The 22464-nt window shown below is 34.7% G+C and overlaps 1 protein-coding gene, 1 long non-coding RNA gene and 1 other non-coding gene across 5 annotated transcripts; 2 read left to right on the forward strand and 1 right to left on the reverse strand.

Moving 5' to 3' along the window:
- Positions 1-227: 227 nt before the first annotated feature.
- Positions 228-3649, forward strand: LOC113723703 (uncharacterized). 3 transcript variants are annotated; one of them, XR_011839929.1, is made up of 7 exons: positions 228-634; positions 2106-2186; positions 2286-2351; positions 2426-2606; positions 2737-2882; positions 2996-3303; positions 3387-3649. It is a non-coding gene; the product is annotated as an uncharacterized lncRNA (long non-coding RNA). The 3 variants fall into 3 exon arrangements; XR_011839930.1 differs by having other exon boundaries at positions 2754-2882; XR_003457120.2 differs by having other exon boundaries at positions 2426-2882.
- A 3001-nt stretch (positions 3650-6650) lies between these two features.
- On the forward strand, positions 6651-6724 carry TRNAV-CAC (transfer RNA valine (anticodon CAC)). Its single transcript has one exon. It is a non-coding gene; the product is annotated as a tRNA-Val (tRNA).
- A 3673-nt stretch (positions 6725-10397) lies between these two features.
- Positions 10398-12152, reverse strand: LOC113724562 (uncharacterized). Its single transcript, XM_027247451.1, has 2 exons — positions 10910-12152; positions 10398-10822 (listed from the first exon to the last, which is right to left on the reverse strand). The coding sequence occupies exons 1-2, from the start codon at positions 12150-12152 to the stop codon at positions 10398-10400; spliced, it is 1668 nt and encodes a 555-aa protein (XP_027103252.1).
- Between the last annotated feature and the right edge of the window lie 10312 nt (positions 12153-22464).

The raw sequence follows: 22464 nt of genomic DNA on the forward strand, positions 1-22464 counted from the left end.
ACTATTGTGATGCTTAGTGTTAACTTTGGATATTTAGCATACAATGCCTGCAACTGATGTGTCTGCATAATTCTCTCATCTACTTCGTTTATGCTGTTTTTTTGAGGTGAGCTAGAGATGTTCCTATTGAATCTGATAGTCAGCAAAAATGATGCTTTTTCTCTTCCTTTTTTTTTTTGTTATTGGATTTGACGTTTATTCTATGTCAAGAATCAGGATTGGTTTTGTTAGATGATAGAATAATCTTGTGATGCAGAACTATGTCTTTAGTGAAATCTCTGAAGATATGTTGATCATGAATGATCTTTGAATTGACCTTATGCTCTCTGATCATAAATAGCTTGATTATTCACTTCTTAGCTATTTATTTTCCTTTTGTTCTTTCGATGGCTTTGAGAGCCAACAGTAGGGAAAAAATTGGAACTTTTTTCTTAATATTAAAGAACTATTTTCATTTTGTTTTCCAATATTGACTTCTTATGTTTCCTTATGTTTCTGCAATAACAACTCTGCAAGTTTTGTACAATACACTAAATAGTCCTCCACAACTAACTGGTTGGAAAACCAATGATAGCGATCCATCTGCACAGTCATGAAAAGGAATTACCTGTCAAAGCTCTGCAGTTGTTTCGCTGTAAGTTTATAGATTGATATCGAAGTTCTGAATGGAATAATGAAATACTTGTTGAATAGTCTTATGTCCTTAAAAACATTGTAAGACTGTTGTGTTTGTGATCGATAATGAGCTCAAAGATCATTGAATTTTAAGGTGCTTCTAATGTTAACAGCCACTAAACATTGTAATCACTATGTGCATTATTTATCTTAGGAATTTCACTAGCAATATCATTTATGATTCAACTCCTTATCAGTTACCGCCAAACCTTATGCGTATGTAAGTCCCATAATTCAGTGAACTGTAAGTTGGTGTACCGTCTCATGTCTTTTGTTTCTTTAATTTTCTAATGATAAGTTATTTGTCACTACAGAAACCTTGCTTATAATAATATAAATGTGAATCTTCCTTACTCCATCTCTCACATGGCCGACCTTAGCTATTTTTGAGTCACAAATCTTTCACGATTTCAATTGCATATATTAGCTTTATTCTCTTATTTCTAACTCTGACTATTTGCTTTAGGAATGTTTCAACAATCATTTTCACATGGCAATGTTGTAAGGGATTTAGTTACTGACAATCTTTAGCTTATTGATTTTGATACATTTAGGAGCAATCATTACAAAGGAACTTCTATTTTTGCTCCTCCATATTCAGAGTTGCTTGCTGAGACTTCTAGAAATTTTCTTAATTTTATATTACGTACAGTCCATTTAATGAAATTTGTTTTCCAAGCCACTTGAAAATACAGCCATCAATACACTATAGGACCAACTCCCAGCTGTTCTAATCTTATTTTAAGAAACAGTGAACACATTAGAAGATTTATTTTGTACAAGTGCATTAGATAACCAAAATGTAAGGTAACTTAAAAAGGGATGAGTCACTGAAACTGGACAGAAATATTTATTGATAGCCAAGTATACTATGGTATTTGGTTGGGCATACCATGCTCATGCTACTTGGTTGTTGTTCTTGGATGGTTAGTTATACACAAGGGAATAAACTGCAAAGGATAAAGTTCTAACATCTAGCTATTCAGATTTCATCTACACATATTTATTGAAGTGATAAACCACAATTCAGTTTTTACCACCTTCAATGCTTCAAATTGATTGTCTTTAAATTTTCAATGAATTGGAATTCGGCGTTTACATTCCAGTTTTAGTGCACATTCTCATGAAGAATAATTTCTAGATATGTCATCATCAAGGGCATTTAGCTACAACCTTATGGTACATTAAAGAGGAGATTCCCTTACCATGAAAGACTTGTATCCATATTATTTGGCATACCAATCTTTTTTCAATTTTGCTTTTCTAAAACAATGTTCTCACTTGCATCTATGTCACAGATCTCTCCAACAACAATTTGACTATAGACCTTCCTCGATCCTTCATCTCATTATCAAAATTTTCTACTCTGTAAGTTTTGCATGGTGCTTCTTATTGAGGTTGCTATTTACTTGCTGAAGTTTCTCATGCAGTACGTGTTCTTGCAATTATTTGCAAAATAACCAATTGACTGGTTCACTCAATATTTTGCTTGGGTAGCCTTTGATAGATTTGTAAGTGTCTCTACCTTCTGAGAAATTACGTGAACTTTAACCCCAGCTTACATCACATAACACCTTGTGTTCATTTCTTTTCTTTTCCTTTTGTTGTAGATATGTTGCAAACAACAATTTCGGTGGATGAATACCACATGAACTCCTCTCCATCTGTAGCTTTAAGTAAGTTATCTATAATATTGCCCCATTATACAAACTTCTTAGATCTTTGCCCTTTGACATTTACCATCAAACAGATACAATGGGAATTCCTTTTCCAATCGTCCTGCTCCTCCGCCACTGCCATATACCCCACCTCCTCCTGGTAGATTCAGGAATGCTCTTCTCCAGCTCCAGGTGCAGACAGGGATTCCAAAAAATCAAACAACACATCCAAATACTGGAAATGGAGATAAGGGGCTGAAAGATGGACCTATTGTAAGCATAGTTCTAGGCTCTTGCATTAATTGCACTTGTTTTTTGCCTTAGAAAGGGGAAAAAGAAGCAAATTGCTGCAAAACCTTCCAGTGAAAATTAGCAATAGGGCTCTGAAAGTCATCATCATCAGGACCACTTTCATTGCAGCAAACCTAATGCTTTTGGCGAAAGGGTCTCCTAAAAACATGAAGAGCATTAACTCCTGAACTTTGCTCAGTGGCACAATTAGAAGTAATCTCCTCAAAGGTCATCTCCATTATGTAACCACTACGTGAGGTATCGCAATTTTCACAGGATTCTGGCTCTTGCTTCCTCCCCCCTTTTCTGATTTTTATTTCTAACATCTGCTGCTTCACCTGCTTTGATCACATCTTCATTTGGCATTGCAGCACTTTCATTTACACCACTCATGGGATTTGTTATCTTCAGTCCTATTACCCAAACCAGCTTTCTCGTAGTTCTGCACCAGAAGCAGAACCGGCTGTCCTACAGCTAGTATTGCCCTGGGGTCCTTATTCGGAAGCTGGATGATCTTGCACTTCTCTCTACACCAATAGTTTGGTACTGATTTTGGACCATTTATTTGGATCTTGGTCGGGTAACTATGTCCCAATCTAATGGGAATCGCTCAGCTTTTGATAGCTCTGCTTTGGGGGAAATGAACGCAATCCAACGGATTGTGGGACAAAATGTTGAAGTGAGTAACAGCGCCACATTGTGAAATTATTATAGCATAGTAGCTACAGTAATCCGGAGGTTAATTATTTTGTTTAACGTTAGTCTAGGGCAGCAATGGTGAAGCTGATTGGTCATGCGAGAATCCAATGGGTAATGGAACACCAGCAAGCAACAACGCCTATTTTGAAATGGAGGAGGAGTTTGGATTCTTCTGGCAGGAGTCATCTTCAAATGGGCTCTGTTACGAACAAGAAGCTCTGTACCCGGTCTATTTGTAACGAAATTCCAGAGGGCTGTGGCATTAGCTGGGTTTTGTACACCTGGAGGCTGGAATATAAGTTCTTGACTCAATATATTTTGGCAAACATGGGCAGCGTCTCATTTGGATCGTGGACAACTATCCTATTAGCAACAACACATTTACTTATAAACTGCCTCCGCAGCAATGTTTTAAAAGGCGAGAGCGTCCGGACATTTTATGTCCACCCAACTGGGGCAAATGCTCCACGGCGTGGGGCATAAGTTCCACAAATTTTATTTTTTAAATATATAAAAAAAATAAAATATGTAATAATACTACAAAATTACAATATTCATATGTATATTACTATTAAATACAAAGAATTGATAAAATTAAGAAAATTATAAAAATATTATCATTATCTAACAAGTAAAATCATAACATAACTTTAACTCAGACATTAGCCATCTAAAATCATGTTAACAAAAAATAGTTATATTTTGGGATCAAAGAAAAGGAAAAAAAATATAGGAAATAAAGTCATGGATGCTTTTAATTTATATTTTTTCAAGCTATTTCCAAAAACAAATATATGGAATCATTCTTCAAAATTATTAAACAATAATAAGGGTAGCGAACAAAGATAAAGAAGATAAAATAGTAAAATCAAAGTTCAAAATTAAAAAAAAAATACAAAAAATACAAAAATGCCCCAAACACCCGACGCCCGAGTGTTCGCCGTGTGGGGTGGGGCGAATGCCCGACAACGCTTATGTCCTATTCAAACAGTCCAGGGCATTTGGGCATCGCCTCGTCTCGAGACTCGCTCCAAAAATGCCTTTTCCCCTCCGAGACTTGCCCCAAAAATGCCTTTTGAAAGAATGCTCCTTAGTGGCTCAAGAAGTACCTAAAGTACATGCAGAAGCTCCTGGCGGAGTAAATTGATATCTACCACTAAAAAAAAATTATTGTGGTTGTCTCAGTGGTCAGGAGAGGAATTCTAGAGTTTTTTTCGCCGTCAGATTTAGGGTTTGAAGCATGAGTCTCGCAGTTAGAAGTGAGAAAGATGTGAGGAAGGGTAGTAGGTACAAAGAAAACATTTTGATACAAAAGCAATATTTATAGTTTTTATATGATTTAAAAGGAAAAGGCATTTTCCAAAATAGTTTCTATGCAAGAAAATGAGAAACAAGTTCAAGTAACTTTAATTACTAGGATTGGTTTTGTGGTTAAGGGAGGAGTTTTAGAGTTCTTCCACCTATTAGATTCAAAATTCGAATGATTTGCTTAACAGTTGAGAATAGAAAAAGTGTAGGGAGAGTAGAAAAAAAAAAAGGTTCAATTAACTTTAAGAATAAGCATTGCAGATGTACTAATTTAAGTGATTTAAAAAGGGAAATGGTCGGGAGAAATGTTAAGTGAGAAGCGCACAGGGAAAGAGGACCTAAGAAATGACAACAAATTTGCATAAATTTTAGCTTTAGTCCCTCACTTATTATTACCTTTTGTTTTATCCCTCCATTATTTTTTTAATAAGCACTTCTCTGTAATAGTTTGGTTGAAAATGTTTTCAATTAGTTTTCTGCCATTTTTACCACTTTAAAAGGTGGTTAGAATTGGACTGATTTTATTTTTGAGACGCATAAAATTAGCATTTAAAATATGAAGATGTTAAGATTCTTTTGGCCAGATATAAAAAATGTTTTGTGGTACTTTCTGTACAAGAAAGAAAAAGTGGCTGACATAAAAGCTAACTTGCATGTTAGTTTAGATTCAATCAAATTAGTTGTATCCAAGTGAAATGACTTCTGTCCTATATATGGCGATTACTCGTGCCTCACAAGAAATAATTTGGTTCCTAAAAAAAATTTTTTAGGTGCATAAATGCATCGCACGTGCTTTTGTTTTTGTGTGTGTGTGTCTATGGCAAAATGTTGATTTAACCCTTCACAAAATTTAGGATTTTAGGTTAGTGTGTTAATTTAATATAATGTATATATTGATTTTAGTTTGATAAAAAAAATTAATTCCCTTTATTTCTATTCATATTAGCAGTAGATATGGGGTGTAAACGAGTCAAGTCGAGTCAAATTTTTGCCTAATCGAGCTGATTCTCAAGTTAATTTTATTAAGTTCGAACTTAAGCCCGAGTTCAACGAGGTCAAAATGTCAAACTCGAGCTCGAGCTCGGCTCAAATTCGAGTCGAGCTCGAACTCGAGCTCGAGATTTAAAAAAATAAAAAAATTAATTAAATTATTTTTAAAAAATAAAAAATAATTATTTAATTTTTAAAAAATGAATAAAATAATAATTTTTTAACAAATAATAAAATATTAGAAATATATAAGTAATTTTACTATTAAAATAATATATATATATATATATATAATCGAATTCACGAACTAACGAAGTTGATATTTTTAAACTCGAATTCGACTTACTTGGTTCGAACTCAACTCGAGTTCGATGATGATGTGGACCCCTTATCCACCGTCCACGTAGTACGGTTCGTGAAGCGAACCTTCTAGACCTCTAGAGTGCGCGCCCAATCGTAAGCGGCTCGATTTGTATGCAGTCCTAGCAGTAGAGAATATACAATGGGTAATTTAAACTCAAGCAACAGGGTTTAGCAATGAGAATCAAAATTTATTGAGTTATCTGATAGAGTTTGATAAGACAAAAAAAAAAAAAAAAACTTAGATGAGTAGGTTACACTTTGCTAAGAGAAATTTTTGAGGGTGCATGACCAATGTCATCCCTACATGTGCTTTCCATTCTCCATCAAAGATTCCCAATTACTAAAAGGGTAACCAAAAAACTTTTTACTTGTAGCATCTTGGTGCATGCATGTACTTGGCTTCCAATTTATCGCATAGTTCCTTGATTGTATTGATAGTATGGTAGACATAGAAAGGGTCATCAGTCATCACTCATTGAATTAAGGATATGCCAACAAACATATCTCATTATCAGTCAAGTCCTATGCCACTTTCAATGCTACCAAAAGGACGTGAACCCCCTTTTTCGAACGAATGAAGTCGCTTCCATCAAATTACTCCAATTTGACATTGTTGGTAGCTAATTTTGTAAACTTGTCATCACGTAGGCAGTTGACAATGTCCTCGTCTGGGTGGTGTAGTCGGTTATCACGCTAGTCTCACACACTAGAGGTCCCCGGTTCGAACCCGGGCTCAGACATGTTTTGGCCTCATTTTGCAATGCCGCCGCCACCGCCATTTAAGGAGGTGTGCTCTTTAAGAAAACCCTGCTCTGTAACAATTTGTTAAAGGCACACTCCCGAGACACCAAACTCTCTTCACGACTTCCATTGTCATTTAATTAAGGCCTTCAATTCTCCGATTACTCTTTCAACTTCTTCACTTAAAATCATTTTCATCCCTTAACTTGTTTTTGAGCCAATACAATTCCTCAAACAAAATTCTCCGCCAGTTAGGTCCTTTTGAATTTGCGGCTATGTGAGGGTATTTTTGAAACTTCATGCAAGACGTTGTATTAAAACCCTAGAAAAGAAAATTTTGGACAGTATTGGAACAAATCATACTTTTCCCTTGGTTTTCTTGCTCTCAAATGCTGCCCAAATTTTATTGAGCAAGCAATTTTTCTTTTTTTTTTTTTGTTTTAATACGATGGCTTACCTGAAGTTACAAACATACCCCTTGTGGGGCTGGTGACTTTTCTATTTCAAGGCAAAAAGTTTTAGCGGACCACGATAGAAGGATTTTTAAAGTTGAGGGACTGAATTGATTCATAAACCAGTTAAGCGACAAAAATAGTTTTTTTTTTTTTTTTAAAGAAAACAAAAGGTTGAGGGATGAAATTGGCAATTCAACTAGGGAGGAATACTAAGGAATACGAGTTCTTCTCTTCCGCTGTCCTTCCTATCTTCAAAAGGGAATCCTGGACAGTGCGTTGGCAGCTTTTGTTTATGCAATAGTCGTTGTTTTTCCAACACATCCCACTTCACGAAAATCTGCGTGGTGAACGCCCTTTTTCGAACGAATGAAGTCGCTTCCATCAAATTACTCCAATTTGACATTGTTGGTAGCTAATTTTGTAATGAACTTGCCATCAGACGTAGGCAAAATATGGCTTTAAGATTGGTGGTATAGAAACTCGACGGATGAACACTGAAAGAAGGTTTCAAATTGAAAATTTTATATTCACTTTCCTTTAGTTTGTAAATGTGCAAAAGACTAAATAACCTTTAGGATGTTGTTTGTCTACAATATACACCAAAGTGACAAACCAAAGCGAACAATGAAAATGTTACTTCAAAATGTTCAAAGTGCGGAAGGCTGATTTTCTGCAGCAAATCAAGACCCCATTAGATTTTTATATGGTTGGCATTAGGCATGTCAATGGGTCGGATCTTATCCGGATCTAATCCAGATCCAATATATTTGGGTAGAGTTTGGATTTAATTTCGCAAATCTAAACCTTACCCAAACCCGGACCTGTGAAAGAGTTGTGGGTCTGGGTAGGATCTGATTTTCTACAATCCATATCCAAATCTAGATCCATACTAGACCTTACTCAAACCCATATATATTTAATTAAATAATATATATTAGTAAATTTATAAAATAATAAAATATTTTATGACTATTGGATCGAATACAATAAGATTTTATGACATCAGAATTTGTATTTAGTATTGATGGTTGGGTGATTGATGAGACTCGTGCCGATTGCTTCTAGATATGGTTGAAATATTAGTGATTACTGATGATTGGATTGAATAAAAAAATGAGTAAATGTTTATAACTTTTTGTTATTCTATTATTTATTTGCCATCGGTCCTTAATCAAATGACTTTTATTGCATTCACTATTTCAGTGCTAGATTGCGAGACATCTAGCAACATTGAGGTTTAAATAAGAAAAAGAGGTACAAAATTACATTTTTTTAATAAGACTAAATATTTATATATGTTATAGTTGTTTTCTTTTTTAAAAACTAATTCTAGTTGTCATTTTAATTGATACAAACTTTTTCAAGTAAAGGAGAAAAGGTTAAGGCAAACAAATGAAATATTAGATGTGGATGCAGTTAAATCTTTGAAAATATATAGAAGTAGTCAATAATAATTCTTTCTTTGAATTCACAATATTGCATTCAACTTGTTGAATGTTAATTTTATTATTTGAAAACAAAAATTGGATAGTATTTATATTATTTATGAACTCTATATATTTTAAATACATTTTTACTTTAATATGTTTAGAAAATACTCATAGATACCCATTGGATATCCAGATCCATAAGAGTTTGGATATGAACTTATTTTTTTAGACCCAAAAGGGTCTGGATCTGGATTTGGATCTAATTAAATTAAATGGGTCTGGATCTGGATTAAAGGGATCCAACCTAGACCCTACCCATTAACATGCCTAGTTGGCATCATGGTTTGTCAAGAGTTGCATCTTAAAATTCGATCATCTAACTCTCAAAAAGAGCCTTTGGTTGTTTGTCCTGATAATGGTAGACATTGGAATTTGGAAACTCGTCAAACCTGCACAAGAGATTCACCTATTCATATCTGGAAATTTTTTGAAAATTTCTCCAAAGTACACGACATGATAACTTATCATAAGACATTGTAATCAATCATTACCACTGCATTGTAATCAATCTTTCTTCCGTTTCTTGCTTCTGCTGTGGTTCGTGTCTATTATAACTTTCGGGCATATAATCCATTCAAAGCAGTCATACACAAAAACGCCCACCAAGAGTTGCGGACTTGCAATCCAATCAATTTGCACTTGCCAAACTAAGACATAATCCATAAGGAGGTTCTTGCTGTTTCAAATTGTCCTTTTTGTGTCAAATTTTGTTTATTTGCACCGCAGTATCTACATAAATTTGATGACATTATAGGGCTGGAAGTACCTCCAACCTTGAAGTCCACTCTCAAATTCTGGCATTCAAATGCAAAGACGTCTGATTTCCACCTTCTCTTATTACTCCTGCATTCGATCATGTCACAACCTTGTAGGATGCAGTGAAACAGGGTGACATTTGGAGTTCATCATTCTCCCAGTTTTCGTATAGAGCTCTCTACCGAGGTTGGGATTCTGTCAGTTATCTTGCCCATACTGGTTGATTTTGCAAGCTTCTTGGATCTCCAAACCAAAGGAATTGGTCTGAAGCTAAATCAATCTAAGCTCTAACTCAAAAGTAAAGCTAGTATAAATGCAATTGGTATTGAAACTCTGATCTTTATCAATACAATCTTATTTCTTCCGTAGCTAAGCCAACAGATGCTTAAACTAACTGTGAAACTATGGGATAGCATGAATGATATCAAGTTTTTCATTTGCTCAAAGCTCCCTATACTGCAAGCTAGTATTTTGTAAACTTGGATACAGACTTTCCCAAGATTTTTAAGAAAAAAGCTTTAAAAGTAAAAACCGGAGAAATTTTTAGTGGACAAACAGAAATAAATGTAACTCCATTAAACTTGTTGGAAAACGTTTGCAGGGATTTTAGTGGGAAGAAATGATTAGGTTTGTCCTAATGGGAAGGGAGGAGATTTAACAAAGAAATTAAGGAATTTCAACAAGTAACTCCATCAAATCTGTTGGAAAACACTAAGAGATAATCTTCTTTCTTCGACCAGAATCTGGCGAGTGTTCTGTTGACTCTGCTATGCAGCACAAGTTAGGTTAGGGGACATTATCCAAGTCTGATAATGTTAGAGAGTTAATCAAGAATCTTTCCAAAAGAAAAGCTATTTTGCATCTGATGCACGATAGTATTGCAAATATAAGTCAATAATACACCATGATATAATCCAAATCAAACAACAATCACATAGTTTCGAGCTAGTTAATGTTCATCTGGTGACCAACTATACAACCAGAAATCTTCTATGATCAACACTTGAATGCGGATCCATCTGAATTTCATCATCTGACTCATCTGTTTGCAAGAATTTGGCCTTCCTCCTTCCATCCACCTGATAATATCTTCTGTGATCGCTACCCGCCAAGGCCATGCTAGAACTTTTTGACAGCACATAGGAGATTTGGTCCCAGCTTGGTTGCTCACGGACCCGTGATAGATCAGTGCACAACAGCCCCAGTTCAATAGCTTCTTTGGCTTGATCAACAACTGTTTCTTTCATTTTCATTCTCTCATCAATCAATTTCTCAAAGTTCTGAGGGTAGTGAAGTCTAAACCACTGAACAAAACCAGCCTCACTACTCTCAACTTCTTCCATTGGCCTCATATTTGAAACCATCTCCAGTATAAACAAGCCAAACTTGAATATTCCTGCAAACAGAAAAGCATTAAGCACATATATGGTTTAAAAATAGGCAAATATTAAGCCTATATATGGAAGATAAGGCATTTACTTACTCTTGGTATTGTTGTTACCATCATCCACTTTGAACCTTGATATTAAGGGCTCTCCATCATCATTCAGTAATATGCTTTTAGTCTTAAGATCACACTCAACTTGAGGCCATTCTTCATTAAGATAACGCACTCCTTGAAGGATCCCAACCATTACTTTCATTCTGCGCTTCCATGAAGGATTAGCATTTCTAAGCCATGTCTCCACATTCTCTCCATCTTTCCATTCACTGACTGTGGCTCTTAATCTGCGGGTATCACACCATCCCAATACTCTAACTAAGTTCTTATGCCTTAGTTGAGAAAGAATCTTACATCCTTCAGCAAATATTCTGCGAGCATCTTCTTTTGAAAGACTCTCATTGTATACCTCGATTCTCACTTCAGTTCCATCTCTCAAAATCCCATAATAAACATCAACTGAACTTGTCTTCCCTACCAATTTCTTCTTGGAAAATCCTTTTGTTGCTGCCTTTAGCATTGATGGTGTGAACTCGTATCTCCTTCTGAAACACCCAGTTAATATATCCAGTCGCGAAGAGCACAATACGCATAAACAAAATACCATTACCAGCACAAAGATAGGTAAAACCACCAGAATCAAGAAAACTTTAAAACTAAACTTGCTATGATCAGGGAAAATACCAGAATGAATAAAACTCGTAGAATTAAAACGTTTAAACAACTCAGCATCCAAGTTTCCACTTTCTGAGAAATGATTGTATGAAAGATTCAGAGAAGTGAGATTAGGAAGCGAAGAAAGGTTTTTTACAGGAACATCACCAACGAAATTATTATGGCTTAAGTCAAGATCACGAATCTGTGAACAGTAAAAGATATCAGTAGGGAAATTCCCCTTCAAGGAATTGTTCGAAATATCAATGTATGTGATGGTTAAGGGACAGTATTTCCAGAAGAAAGTGAAAGACAGATAAAGAGGAGCTAAGTGTGGTTTCTTGTGAAGGTTTATTTTAGGGAATGATTCAACGCAGTTTGGATTATGCGAAATGTTACACAAATGGCTAGCAACAATGGTGGACTTGAAGATTTCTTCAAGATCAAAAGGCGTAGCATTGCAGTATCTCAGTGAAGGGTTGTTGATGCAATTGTTTGTGATTGTTGCGTTGAAGTCTGGCGGTGGTTTCAAGTTGTTAAGGTCTTCTATGACTGAGGGGCAAATGATGGGTACAATTGAGTCCAAAAATACTGAGAGGATCAGAAAAAGAGTTGCTGAAAAGGAAGCCATTTTTTTGAGTTAGTGCTGTTTTTTCTTTACTATTTGCACTTGCCAAACTTCTGTTTGATCTTCTGATTGCGGAAGACAACAGTTTGATTCATATAAAGCCATGTTTGCACGTTCTAGCACTTACTGACGGTTAAGAATGGAATGGGGCAAGTGATGCAATTCTAGACATGGAATTCAGTTGTGATCTAGTCTCATCCAATACTTGGTAGTTATCATGAGATGGAATTCTTGGATGTTTTTCTGCCTAAGAAATGTGCTAAAAATATTGATCATTGCAACAAAAAAAAAAATGCCACAAATTACAAATTAAGGTAACTCAAGAATAGTTTTCATCTCAAGAAAAATTTTCAGATTGCCAAGGCTTATTGGTCACTACATGATCTACAGGAAAGCATCTGTTTGGCGTATGGCGTGATGTCTCTCCTTGTTTTAATTTTTTTTTTTTTGGGCCAAACTATTCATAACTTTGAGACATCAACTTTAGATAATTGTGATAACTACTATATCTATCTATTTTTCCAAGGAAAAATAAATAAAGTAAAGTACAGACACATATAAACACAAAAATCCATAATCCTATCACCAAAATAAACTTTCATAATTAGTTATAAAGAGATACTAATTAATGCTTCGTTTAACATCAGGTTTGCCATCATCGCCAGTACTATGCAAGAGGCAAAACAGAGACTGAAAATAGTAACAACGGGAAAAAAAAAACTAGCATTAGTCCTCAAAATAACTGAAAATTCATTTACAATGAAATAATCATTAAACCTTGTAATTTTGAGATGTGACAAATTTAAATAAAAAGGAATAATTTCACAAACCTCTCATGAGGTGTACGACAATTACATGAAGCTATCCTCTAATTTCAAATTAGTGATTAAGGCACACTCAATGTGTGTGCAACAATAAATAAATATTTAAAAAAATTTTAAAGATATTTGTTGAAATTATTTTTTATGAGATTTGGTTTTATATTTTTATAATACATACATAAAATTGACATTTACATAAATAAAATGTACAAATAGACTAGGACAAATTACACTTTATCCCCCTGTAGTTTAGTGCTTTCTTACATAATCCCTCTATAGTTTCAAAAGTTATACATAACCCCCTCATGGTTCGGATTAAAGTGTTAAAGTGAAAAAATTTGCAATCCATAGTCAAATAAAATATCAAAAATACCCCTATATAAAGTTAAAAATTATTTATTAACCATAAGGGGGTTATGTATATATATTGAGAACTATAAGGGGTTTACATGGTAAAGTACTAAACCATAGGGGAGTTATATAGTAAAATAAAAAATCATACGGGGTTAGAGTGTCATGCATATTATGTGTATATATTTTGGTCATTTCAACCATTTTAGTTTTTAAACAAAGTAATTTTAACATTGTTATATGTTCCATTACGGATGATCATTTTTTATACTTTGACACTTTAATCCAAACTATAAAGGGGGTTATATATAATTTTTAAAACTATTGAGATGTTTTGTGAAATTTAGCTATACTATTGGGGAGTAAAGTGTAATTTGCCCAAAAGACTATTACTTGGCATTAAGTAGTTATAAAATGAGAGGCAGAACTACTTAATCATAGTGGGTGGGAGAGACAGAAGTAGATATGATAATGGGTGGGAGAGACAGAAGTAGATTGATGGTAGGTAGTTATACTTAAACGGTAATTTAGGTAGATCATAAGATGACACAGCATTTTGTTTACACCAAAAGACTCCCTACCCCTTTGGATCCGTTTGTTTCATGGACTGGAAGAGATGGGATGACTCATCCTCGAATTATTAATCCTGGGTTGAGTTATCCCCGGATAAATAATCTAAGTTATCTAGTGTTTGGTTGGTCCGTGGTTGGATAAGATATGTTAGAAAAAAATCCTATCCTGTGTTTAGTCAGAGATTGGCTGAGAAAAGATTACTATTTTAATGACCAAAGCATCCCTTAATTTGTAGATTCTTTTTAATAAAATAATTTAATATTTTTAAATAAAATAATCTAGTAAATAATTTAATATTTATAAATTTTATTAAAATAGAGTAGTTTAAAACTTTTTAATTATAAAGTAAATCAAAAGTTTTGATATATAAAAAATCGCATTCATTCAAACTTAGCCCTTTCGGGCTCTTAAAAATAGATTTTGACCAAGCTTTTGGATCTAAATTTGAAATTCAATTAAATAATGAGCCAATTTTGGCTAAATTAAGGTTAAATTAATTAAAAACTAACTCATTTAAGAGCTTTCAATGAGCCGAAATCAGGCTAATATAGAAGATTTTTCTTTGAATCAAGTTTGAACTTATTGAAGTTCTCATTCACAAAGTTCAATTGATAAGATTATATATTTATACAAATTTCGTTTAGAAAATAAGATTAGTAAGGGTAATTTAGTCCAATGGCAATATAGTCCTTCTATTATGATGTTAGTATGGCAAATTAGTCAAAAATTTTAAATCAATTAATAGGGGTAAGTCAAAATTTTTAAAATAATGAATAAGGGCAAATTAGTCAAAAATTTTAACAGAATTAGTAGGAGCTAATTGGTCTGTTTATTATGATATTATCATGTGAGACTATGCTTATATAATAGCTAATTTGAATTTGAATCATTCATAAGGATAAATTAGTCCAAATATTGTTATATTGGTAGTAGGGACAAATTAGTCAAAAAACTTTAAAATTAAATAGTGGGGCAAATTAGTCCATTCATAGTATATTATCATGTGAGAGTAGGATTATATGCTTATATAATAGCTAATTTGAATTTGAATCATTCATACGGATAAATTAGTTCAAATATTGTTATATTGGTAGTAGGGACAAATTAGTCAAAAAACTTTAAAATTAAATAGTGGGGCAAATTAGTCCATTCATAGTATATTATCATGTGAGAGTAGGATTATATAATTATGAGAGTATAAATTTGTATTTTTTGTAAGGATAAATTAGTCTAAAATTTTATCATCCTGTCTGTTAATTATCCCGGGGTGACTAATTCCATCTACCCCATGGGATTATTTTATCTCATGAATAGGGGATTAATTCAATTAAATGGGATGCGTCATCCCACGTATAAAATGCAACCAAATATGGGATGACAGGATGACACAGGATGATTAATCCAATCCTGTGTCATCCCATGAACCAAATGGACTCAAAGGGTCCGTTTGGTATAGTATAGGCTTGTCAATCGGGGCCAATGAGTCGAGCTTTCATAAACTCAAGCTCAACTCATTTAATTTGGAACATTTTCGGGTTTCGGACTATGAGTTTCGGGTTCATAAATGTGAAGTTTATACTCAACTCACCTAATATTCGGGTTGTGAGCCTTAATCGAGTTTAGCCCAAACTCATTTTTTACTCCTTAATTTTCTTAATACAATTGCTATAACTATTAAGTTGTAAAACTAATTTAACATTTACAAGACTATAATATTAAAACTAAATATGAACAAATTCTTAAAAAGTATACAAACCAAAAAATTTTCAGCAATATTTATATTTAATTAGTTCAAAATGCATGAAAAATAGTAATAAAACATGCGATCATAAGTCAATCCATCTTTAAAAGTTGAAACTTTTTTATAATCTTGTGATTTGAATCCAAACATGCTTGATGATTTGTGTTTGTAGACCAAAAAGAAATCAACCAATATTATGCCAACACAAAAATTTACTCAACCAATAAAAAAAGTTAGAGATTCAATTATGCATTACTAATATTTGCTCTCAAGAAAACTCATGAAAAAGTCTTTAAATGTATTTTTGTATTTTGTAATTTATATATATTTAGTATTTAATAATAATATCTTTGGATATATAATTATACATAATATCAAAATATAAATATTATATATATAGGTAATTAAAGGGCCGGGCCTATATCGAGTTTAAGCCTAATAAGGCCCAAGCTCAGCTCATATTTAATTCGGGCCTAATTTTTAGGTTCAAGTTCAGACTGGCTCACTAAAAGGTCGGGCTTATCGGGTTTTTTGTCAGGCCAAACAAGCCGAGCTCGGGCTGGCTCAACCCTATTGACAGTCCTAGTATAGTATAGATAAAAATAAGGAAATTTGAAAACACACAAAATTAACACTAAGTTGGTGTTAACTCTTTACATGTTTACACCAACACAAAAACCCAATTCAATGATGTAATCAAAATATATCATATGAATGCCCTCTATCAAGTTTTTTTTTTTTTTTTTTGGACAAACCCCATTTATAAGAGAGGAATGTCAGTCCCAAATTTTATTAAAATAAGTAATAAATAAGTAAGCCATCCTCCAAACTTGGCAAACAAATAAAATAAAAGAGAAAAGCTTTTCCAAAACGGCATGAAGAGAAACTTCGTACGGCACAAACAACATTTCTCAAGCAATTAGCTACCGTTCACAGTCGAATAAGCAACCATACAACTATTAAAAAATAAATTAAATTCTCTAAGATGGAGGAGTCATTCTTCTATCTGGTTTTCAATTTTTAAACCCGACGCAACTTTTGATATATGATAATTGGAAGTGGAAATTTTACATATAGTATTGCTGAGAGGAAATAATTGAGAGTGAGGGAGAAAAAAGTGGTAATTTTAGAGACTAATAGCATAGCTGTGCCATAAATTTGGTAAGGAGAGTGGCGATAGCACTCAATTGAGGGAATAATAAAACTAGAAACTATAAAATTTAAGTGCCTTTTTTTTTCCTTTTTGTTTTGAACTTTTGTTTTTAAACATAGAATAATGCTAACGCCTAACGGTATGGTAGTCATTTAAGTTTCCAAGGGAGGTAACTGTACTACACGAAATTAGAGGGGAGCTATCTACAATTGTCATAAATTTCAGGGAAGGTTTGTGAAATCATCCCTAAATAAAATGTAGATGATACATAATTGTTGCTGCTTGTGTTTGCCTCTTCATTGTTTTGGTAATCCACAATAGAGATTGTAAATTTCTTACATCATTTTCCTGCTCATTTATCCATTAAATGTGATTTTTTTAATGATTTGTACATCCAATGCAAAATCCACCCTCCAAATTCTTCTTCCCCAGTTCCTGCTATAAATCAACAAGGCTACTCTTATCTGTTCTTCAATTCCATTGAAAAACCATACAAAACTGTAGTGAAAAGAAAAAAAACTCCTCAAGTGACCATCACTCAAGAAAACTTGCTTACACCATAATAATACCGGTCCCATTTGCCTATGTTTTAATTCGCGTCAACCTTGAACTTCCCACCAATTTAGAGTCCCACCTCTCATCTATTTGGCCTCATCTGCCAAACCCATTTCAAGTTTTTCATTATAATAATGGGTTCCGCTCAAGTTTTTGCTCAATTTCAAGTTGAAGCATGGAGGGTAGTATGGCTTTTTCGTGTATCAATCTCATGATATTTGGTAACCACTAGCCTTTTTGGGCTGGTGGCCACTGCCAAGACTTGGTGGAATAGGAGATCAAGGTTTCAAGTGGGTCAAGATTTCAAACCTTGTCTCCCACCAATTGCCATAATAAGTGGTTCTTCTAAAAAGTACAGATGGGTGCATAATACACCCGACGAACGACCAAAAAAAAAAAATCTCGTGATATTTGGCGTTTTCTTTTCTTGTGTCTCAATTTCATGATTAAGCAAGTACAAATAGGTTATTGTGTTGTTCAAATTCATTGTCAAAAAAAAAGTGTTTTAATCAAATATTTCTATTTATTAACTTCAATTGCAATTTGTGGCAAAATATGTATATAAAATATTTTGTTAAGGCTGAAAAAAATTATAAAATCACTTAACAAACAAGATCCTGCAGAATTGTCAATCTGTAGTGGATCTTTTACAAGATCAATTTGGGTTGTCTCTGGTTTGTTTAGAAAATGTTGTTTGAGGAATTATATGTAGAGCAATTCGACATAAATTGATATTGATACCTCAAAATTTGGTAACTTCAACTCCATTAACAACTACTTATGAGTCTTTTTTTGGTTCACACCCATTATCTCAACTTTTGGATGGAACCAATCTGTTGACACAAATAATTCATGGGGGAAAATTGAGTTATTTGGGCCCAGGAAGACTAACAAGGTGAACTGCTAATTTTTGTATACAAGTTATCCATCCCAGTCACTATGGCCGTATTTGCTCAATTGACACAACTGACCTAGTTTTTAACACTTACTCAACCTACAAAATAAGAAAAGTTTGTGGTGTGATGGTTTATTTATGCCTCAAACTAGATGTACAGAATCTCATATGTAGCACAATCATAATCGTATTAGTATGAGAACCTTGAGGTTTCAATAATTCCTCGTACTCAAACTTTTCAAGGTTGCGACTTGTGAGCAGCTGAGGAATGGGTTGGGTGGTTCAGGAAAAGGGAAGGGAGTGTAAGTGAGAGACTTCGAATTCAATCCCTCCTAATTATATATTAAAAAAAAAGGGTTGTGACCAACTAAAAGCCAGCTATGAGCCAATATTGACTAAAGTACTTTTGGGTAGGATATGTTATTTTTGTGCAGCTATTCACTAATCTTGACAGATTTGAATTTATATATGTTGTTTGATTGGAACACTGACACTAACATATAAAAATCAACACTTCCACATACATGCATATTCGGATAATTTTATTGAACGGATTCATATATTGGACGCGAATTTTTCCTCTCCCACTTGTCCAAATCGCTAATCTTACTATGAGGTGTTCAGCAAGTTATGATGGAATGGACACAATGGAAAAGGAAAATTGGAAGTTATGAAAACTAATTGAACACTTGAGATTCCAATTGTTCATTGACATGATTGGATTGACAGTTATTATAAGTAGGGATATAAATGAATCGAGCGACAATTTGGGCTTTGATTTATTAAGGGTTCAAACAAATTTAAGCACTATCAAACATCTTTACAATTTGTTTGGATGGAGAGGTTTGGGCAAAAAAAGAAACAAAAGGACAAGAAACTCAACTACGCACTCGTTTGGGAGTTTTTTAGTAGAATAGAAACGAAAGAAAATAAACGGATTTAGAAAGGGTAAAGTACATAAAACCCCCCTGTGGTTAAGGAAATTGACAAGAAACCTCCTCATTGTTTAGAAACTCCCACTTAACCCCCCTATGCTTTGGACTTGTTTGGATTTTACCTGCTAACCGGCTGGGGAGCCGGTAATAATATGAAATACCGAAAATACCCTCATATATAATATGTGAAAAGTTACAGATGCAATGAGTCAATCTGGAGCGGATGAAAGAAACTGAGAGAGAAACCCTAAACCTATAACGAAGAAGAAGGTAACTGTATTGCTGAGCGGCGCGAGTTATGGTGAAGATCTGTCGGGCTTGAGACACATTTCATGTTTAGAGACAGAAACCCTAAACCTAATTCCAAAAAGAAGGTGTTAGTGTGCTGCGGATCGGGAAACCTACAGCCAAGAACATCGGTCGGTGCTTCAGTGCAGATGGATCGGCGTTTAAGTGTAGATCGGTCGAGAGTCGCAACGTATTGAGCATATCTGAACCAGGTAAAATACATATACGAACCTTATGCATTAGACGAGTTGATTTGTTTGATGGCAGGTGTTTTGGTACTAAATTGTTGGGAATATTTTGAAACTTGGTAAAGGAACTACCATGTTTGGCTTAGTTAGAAGTGTCTCCGACAATGTTTGTGGGAATTTGTTTTTGAAATTTGGTAAATATTGCAAAATGTCAGTTTCGGTTTGGTCAAAAGCTTTTCCGACAGTCTTCCGACAATGTTTGTGGGAATTTTTTTTGTTTTTTTATAACAATACGCAAAATGTCAAGATTTGGCTTAGTCAGAAGCTTTTCTGACAATGTTTGGGTGCAATTATTTATGAGTTTTTGTGGAGTAATCGAATTTTCATTGGTCCATACTGGTCTTGATTATGGTCTTGATTATGTTTTTCATCCTTCTACATAAGTGTGTTGTTGTTCATTTTTTATGTTTTTGAAACTGAGTGTATGAAATATTGCATGAAATAATCTCGGTTACTTTGGGTTAGGTGCATAAAAATGGGAGATAATTCGTGGCAGACCGTAGACATACACTTGCATTATGGTGGATATTTCAAATGGGAGCCGAGAATTAGATACACTGGTGAACATGTGAGGGTATTTTGTGATTTCGACCCTGATGAATTATCCGTATTTGAGTTTCAAAAAATGTACCAAACAATTGAGCGCGGCGTTACAAATATGAATTTCTGGTACTCTATTCCCTTTCATGACATTGATTTTGGTGTGGTTAGCATCAATGATGATGTGGACATCGAATTATTGACAACATGTTATGAGGGGCTTAAAGAAATGCACATATATGCTGAGAGGGGGTCTGATCCCATTGAAGTTGTGTCCCCGGAAGGAAAATTACTGTACAAGAGAGTGACTGGTGATGGCATACTTGCACTTCCATATCATGATGCCTGGCAGGCTGAGATGAGTTCGTCCTCAACTGTTAAAGGCAAGGATGACATGGTCAAGGAAGTAATTGGGAGTGGGAGTGAGGACAATAATGACATTCCAGACATTAACAACAAAGCAAAGGACGTCTGCGAAGAAAAGTCATCACAAATGGAGTCAGATCCAGCTGTTATGGGACCACATAAAGAGAAGATACATGATGCTGGTGACAAGTCCAAGAGAAAGAAGGCAAGAAATGATAAAAAAGTCAAGTCACAAAGAGTAAAGTTAAGCGCAAGGAAATCAGTCAGACGGTTATTTAAAGACAAAGAAGAAGGTGATACTTCCTCAGAGTTTCGGCAGTGTCATACAAGGAAATCAACAGAAGAAACAACACAGACAGAGAGAGATCCAACATCAGAGCAGACTGATTGTTATGAAGAAAGACCAATTCATGAAGACGGAGAAGAAGATGAAATCATACTGGATTACTCAGATTTTCCTGATTGGCTAAGAGAAGCAGTACAACTGTCTGAAGATGATGATATATTTGCAGGTTTACATGGTCAAGGATCAACACAGGCGTCTATAAATATTGGATCTGCAAATTCGGTTGGTATTCCTTCTGAGCAGCAACAAGAAAATCAGCAAGCAAAAGCATCAAACAAAGCTGATTTAGATGAACAGCACCAAAAACAACATGAGAATCAGCAACCAACCAAAAACCCAGAAGTTGATTTCGATGAACATCAACAACAGCAACAAAATCAGCAGGAACAGGATTGGAATGAGGCAGTAGATGATGATGAAAACCTGTTTGACAGAGGAATAGGTTCTGATGATGAAAGCACCCCTGTCTACAGCTACTTCAATGCGGATGAAGAGTTTAGAAAAGAGCATTTTGAACTAAAGGCTGGCCAGAAATTTAGCAGCTTTCATAAGTTTAGAGAGGTTTTAGTGGAATGGGGTATTAGGGAGGGATATGAGCACAAGTACATCAGAAATGAGGGGTCTCGAATCACAGCTAAATGTGCAAGGGGGTGTAGTTGGAGGATTCATGCAAGCAGAATCCAGAGATCAAAGACATTTATGATCAAGACTCTTAAGGGAGATCACCATTGTGGCAGGGATTACAGCAATCGACATGCCACCTCAACATATCTGAGTCATAAATTTCAAGCCAAAGTGAGAGATGATCCTGGGTGTAGTATTCCTGGCATGATGAATGAGACAAGAAGATTGTTCATGCTAGACATTAGTCAAAAAAAAGCTGCCAGGACAAAGCAAAAGGCATTAGAGGCACTCAGGGGCAATGACATGGAGCAATACCACAGACTTTGGGATTATGTAGCTACTGTAAAAAATTCCAATCCTGATAGTCATATTTCATTGCAAATTGATAGGCGAAATATTGAGGAAAGGGCTACATTTCAGAGGATATATTATGGTTTAGGTGCGTTGAAAAATGGTTTCCTACAAGGATGTAGACCTATCATAGGTCTAGATGGCTGCTTCCTCAAGAGTCCCTTTGGAGGTCAGCTGCTTACAGCCTTGGGTAGGGATGCCAATGAAAATATGTTCCCTATTTCCTTTGCTGTTGTTGAGATTGAGAATTACGACAGTTGGAGTTGGTTTTTGCGGGAATTAATCAGCCAAATTGGAAGAGGAAACAAAGGAGTGGCTTACACTTTCATCTCAGATAGGCAAAAGGGTCTTGTCCATGCAATTGAAGAATTATTTCCTGAATCAGAGCACAGATTCTGTTTGAAACATATGTTCGAGAACTTCAAACTAAGATTCAAAGATCAAGACCTTAGAGATCTGTTTTGGGAGGTAGCTGCAGCAGCAAGCATGCCGGAGCATGAAACTGCCCTTTCAAATCTTGAGAGGGCT

This window comes from Coffea arabica, chromosome 2c, assembly GCF_036785885.1.
Source record: "Coffea arabica cultivar ET-39 chromosome 2c, Coffea Arabica ET-39 HiFi, whole genome shotgun sequence".
Taxonomy (NCBI): Eukaryota; Viridiplantae; Streptophyta; class Magnoliopsida; order Gentianales; family Rubiaceae; genus Coffea; species Coffea arabica.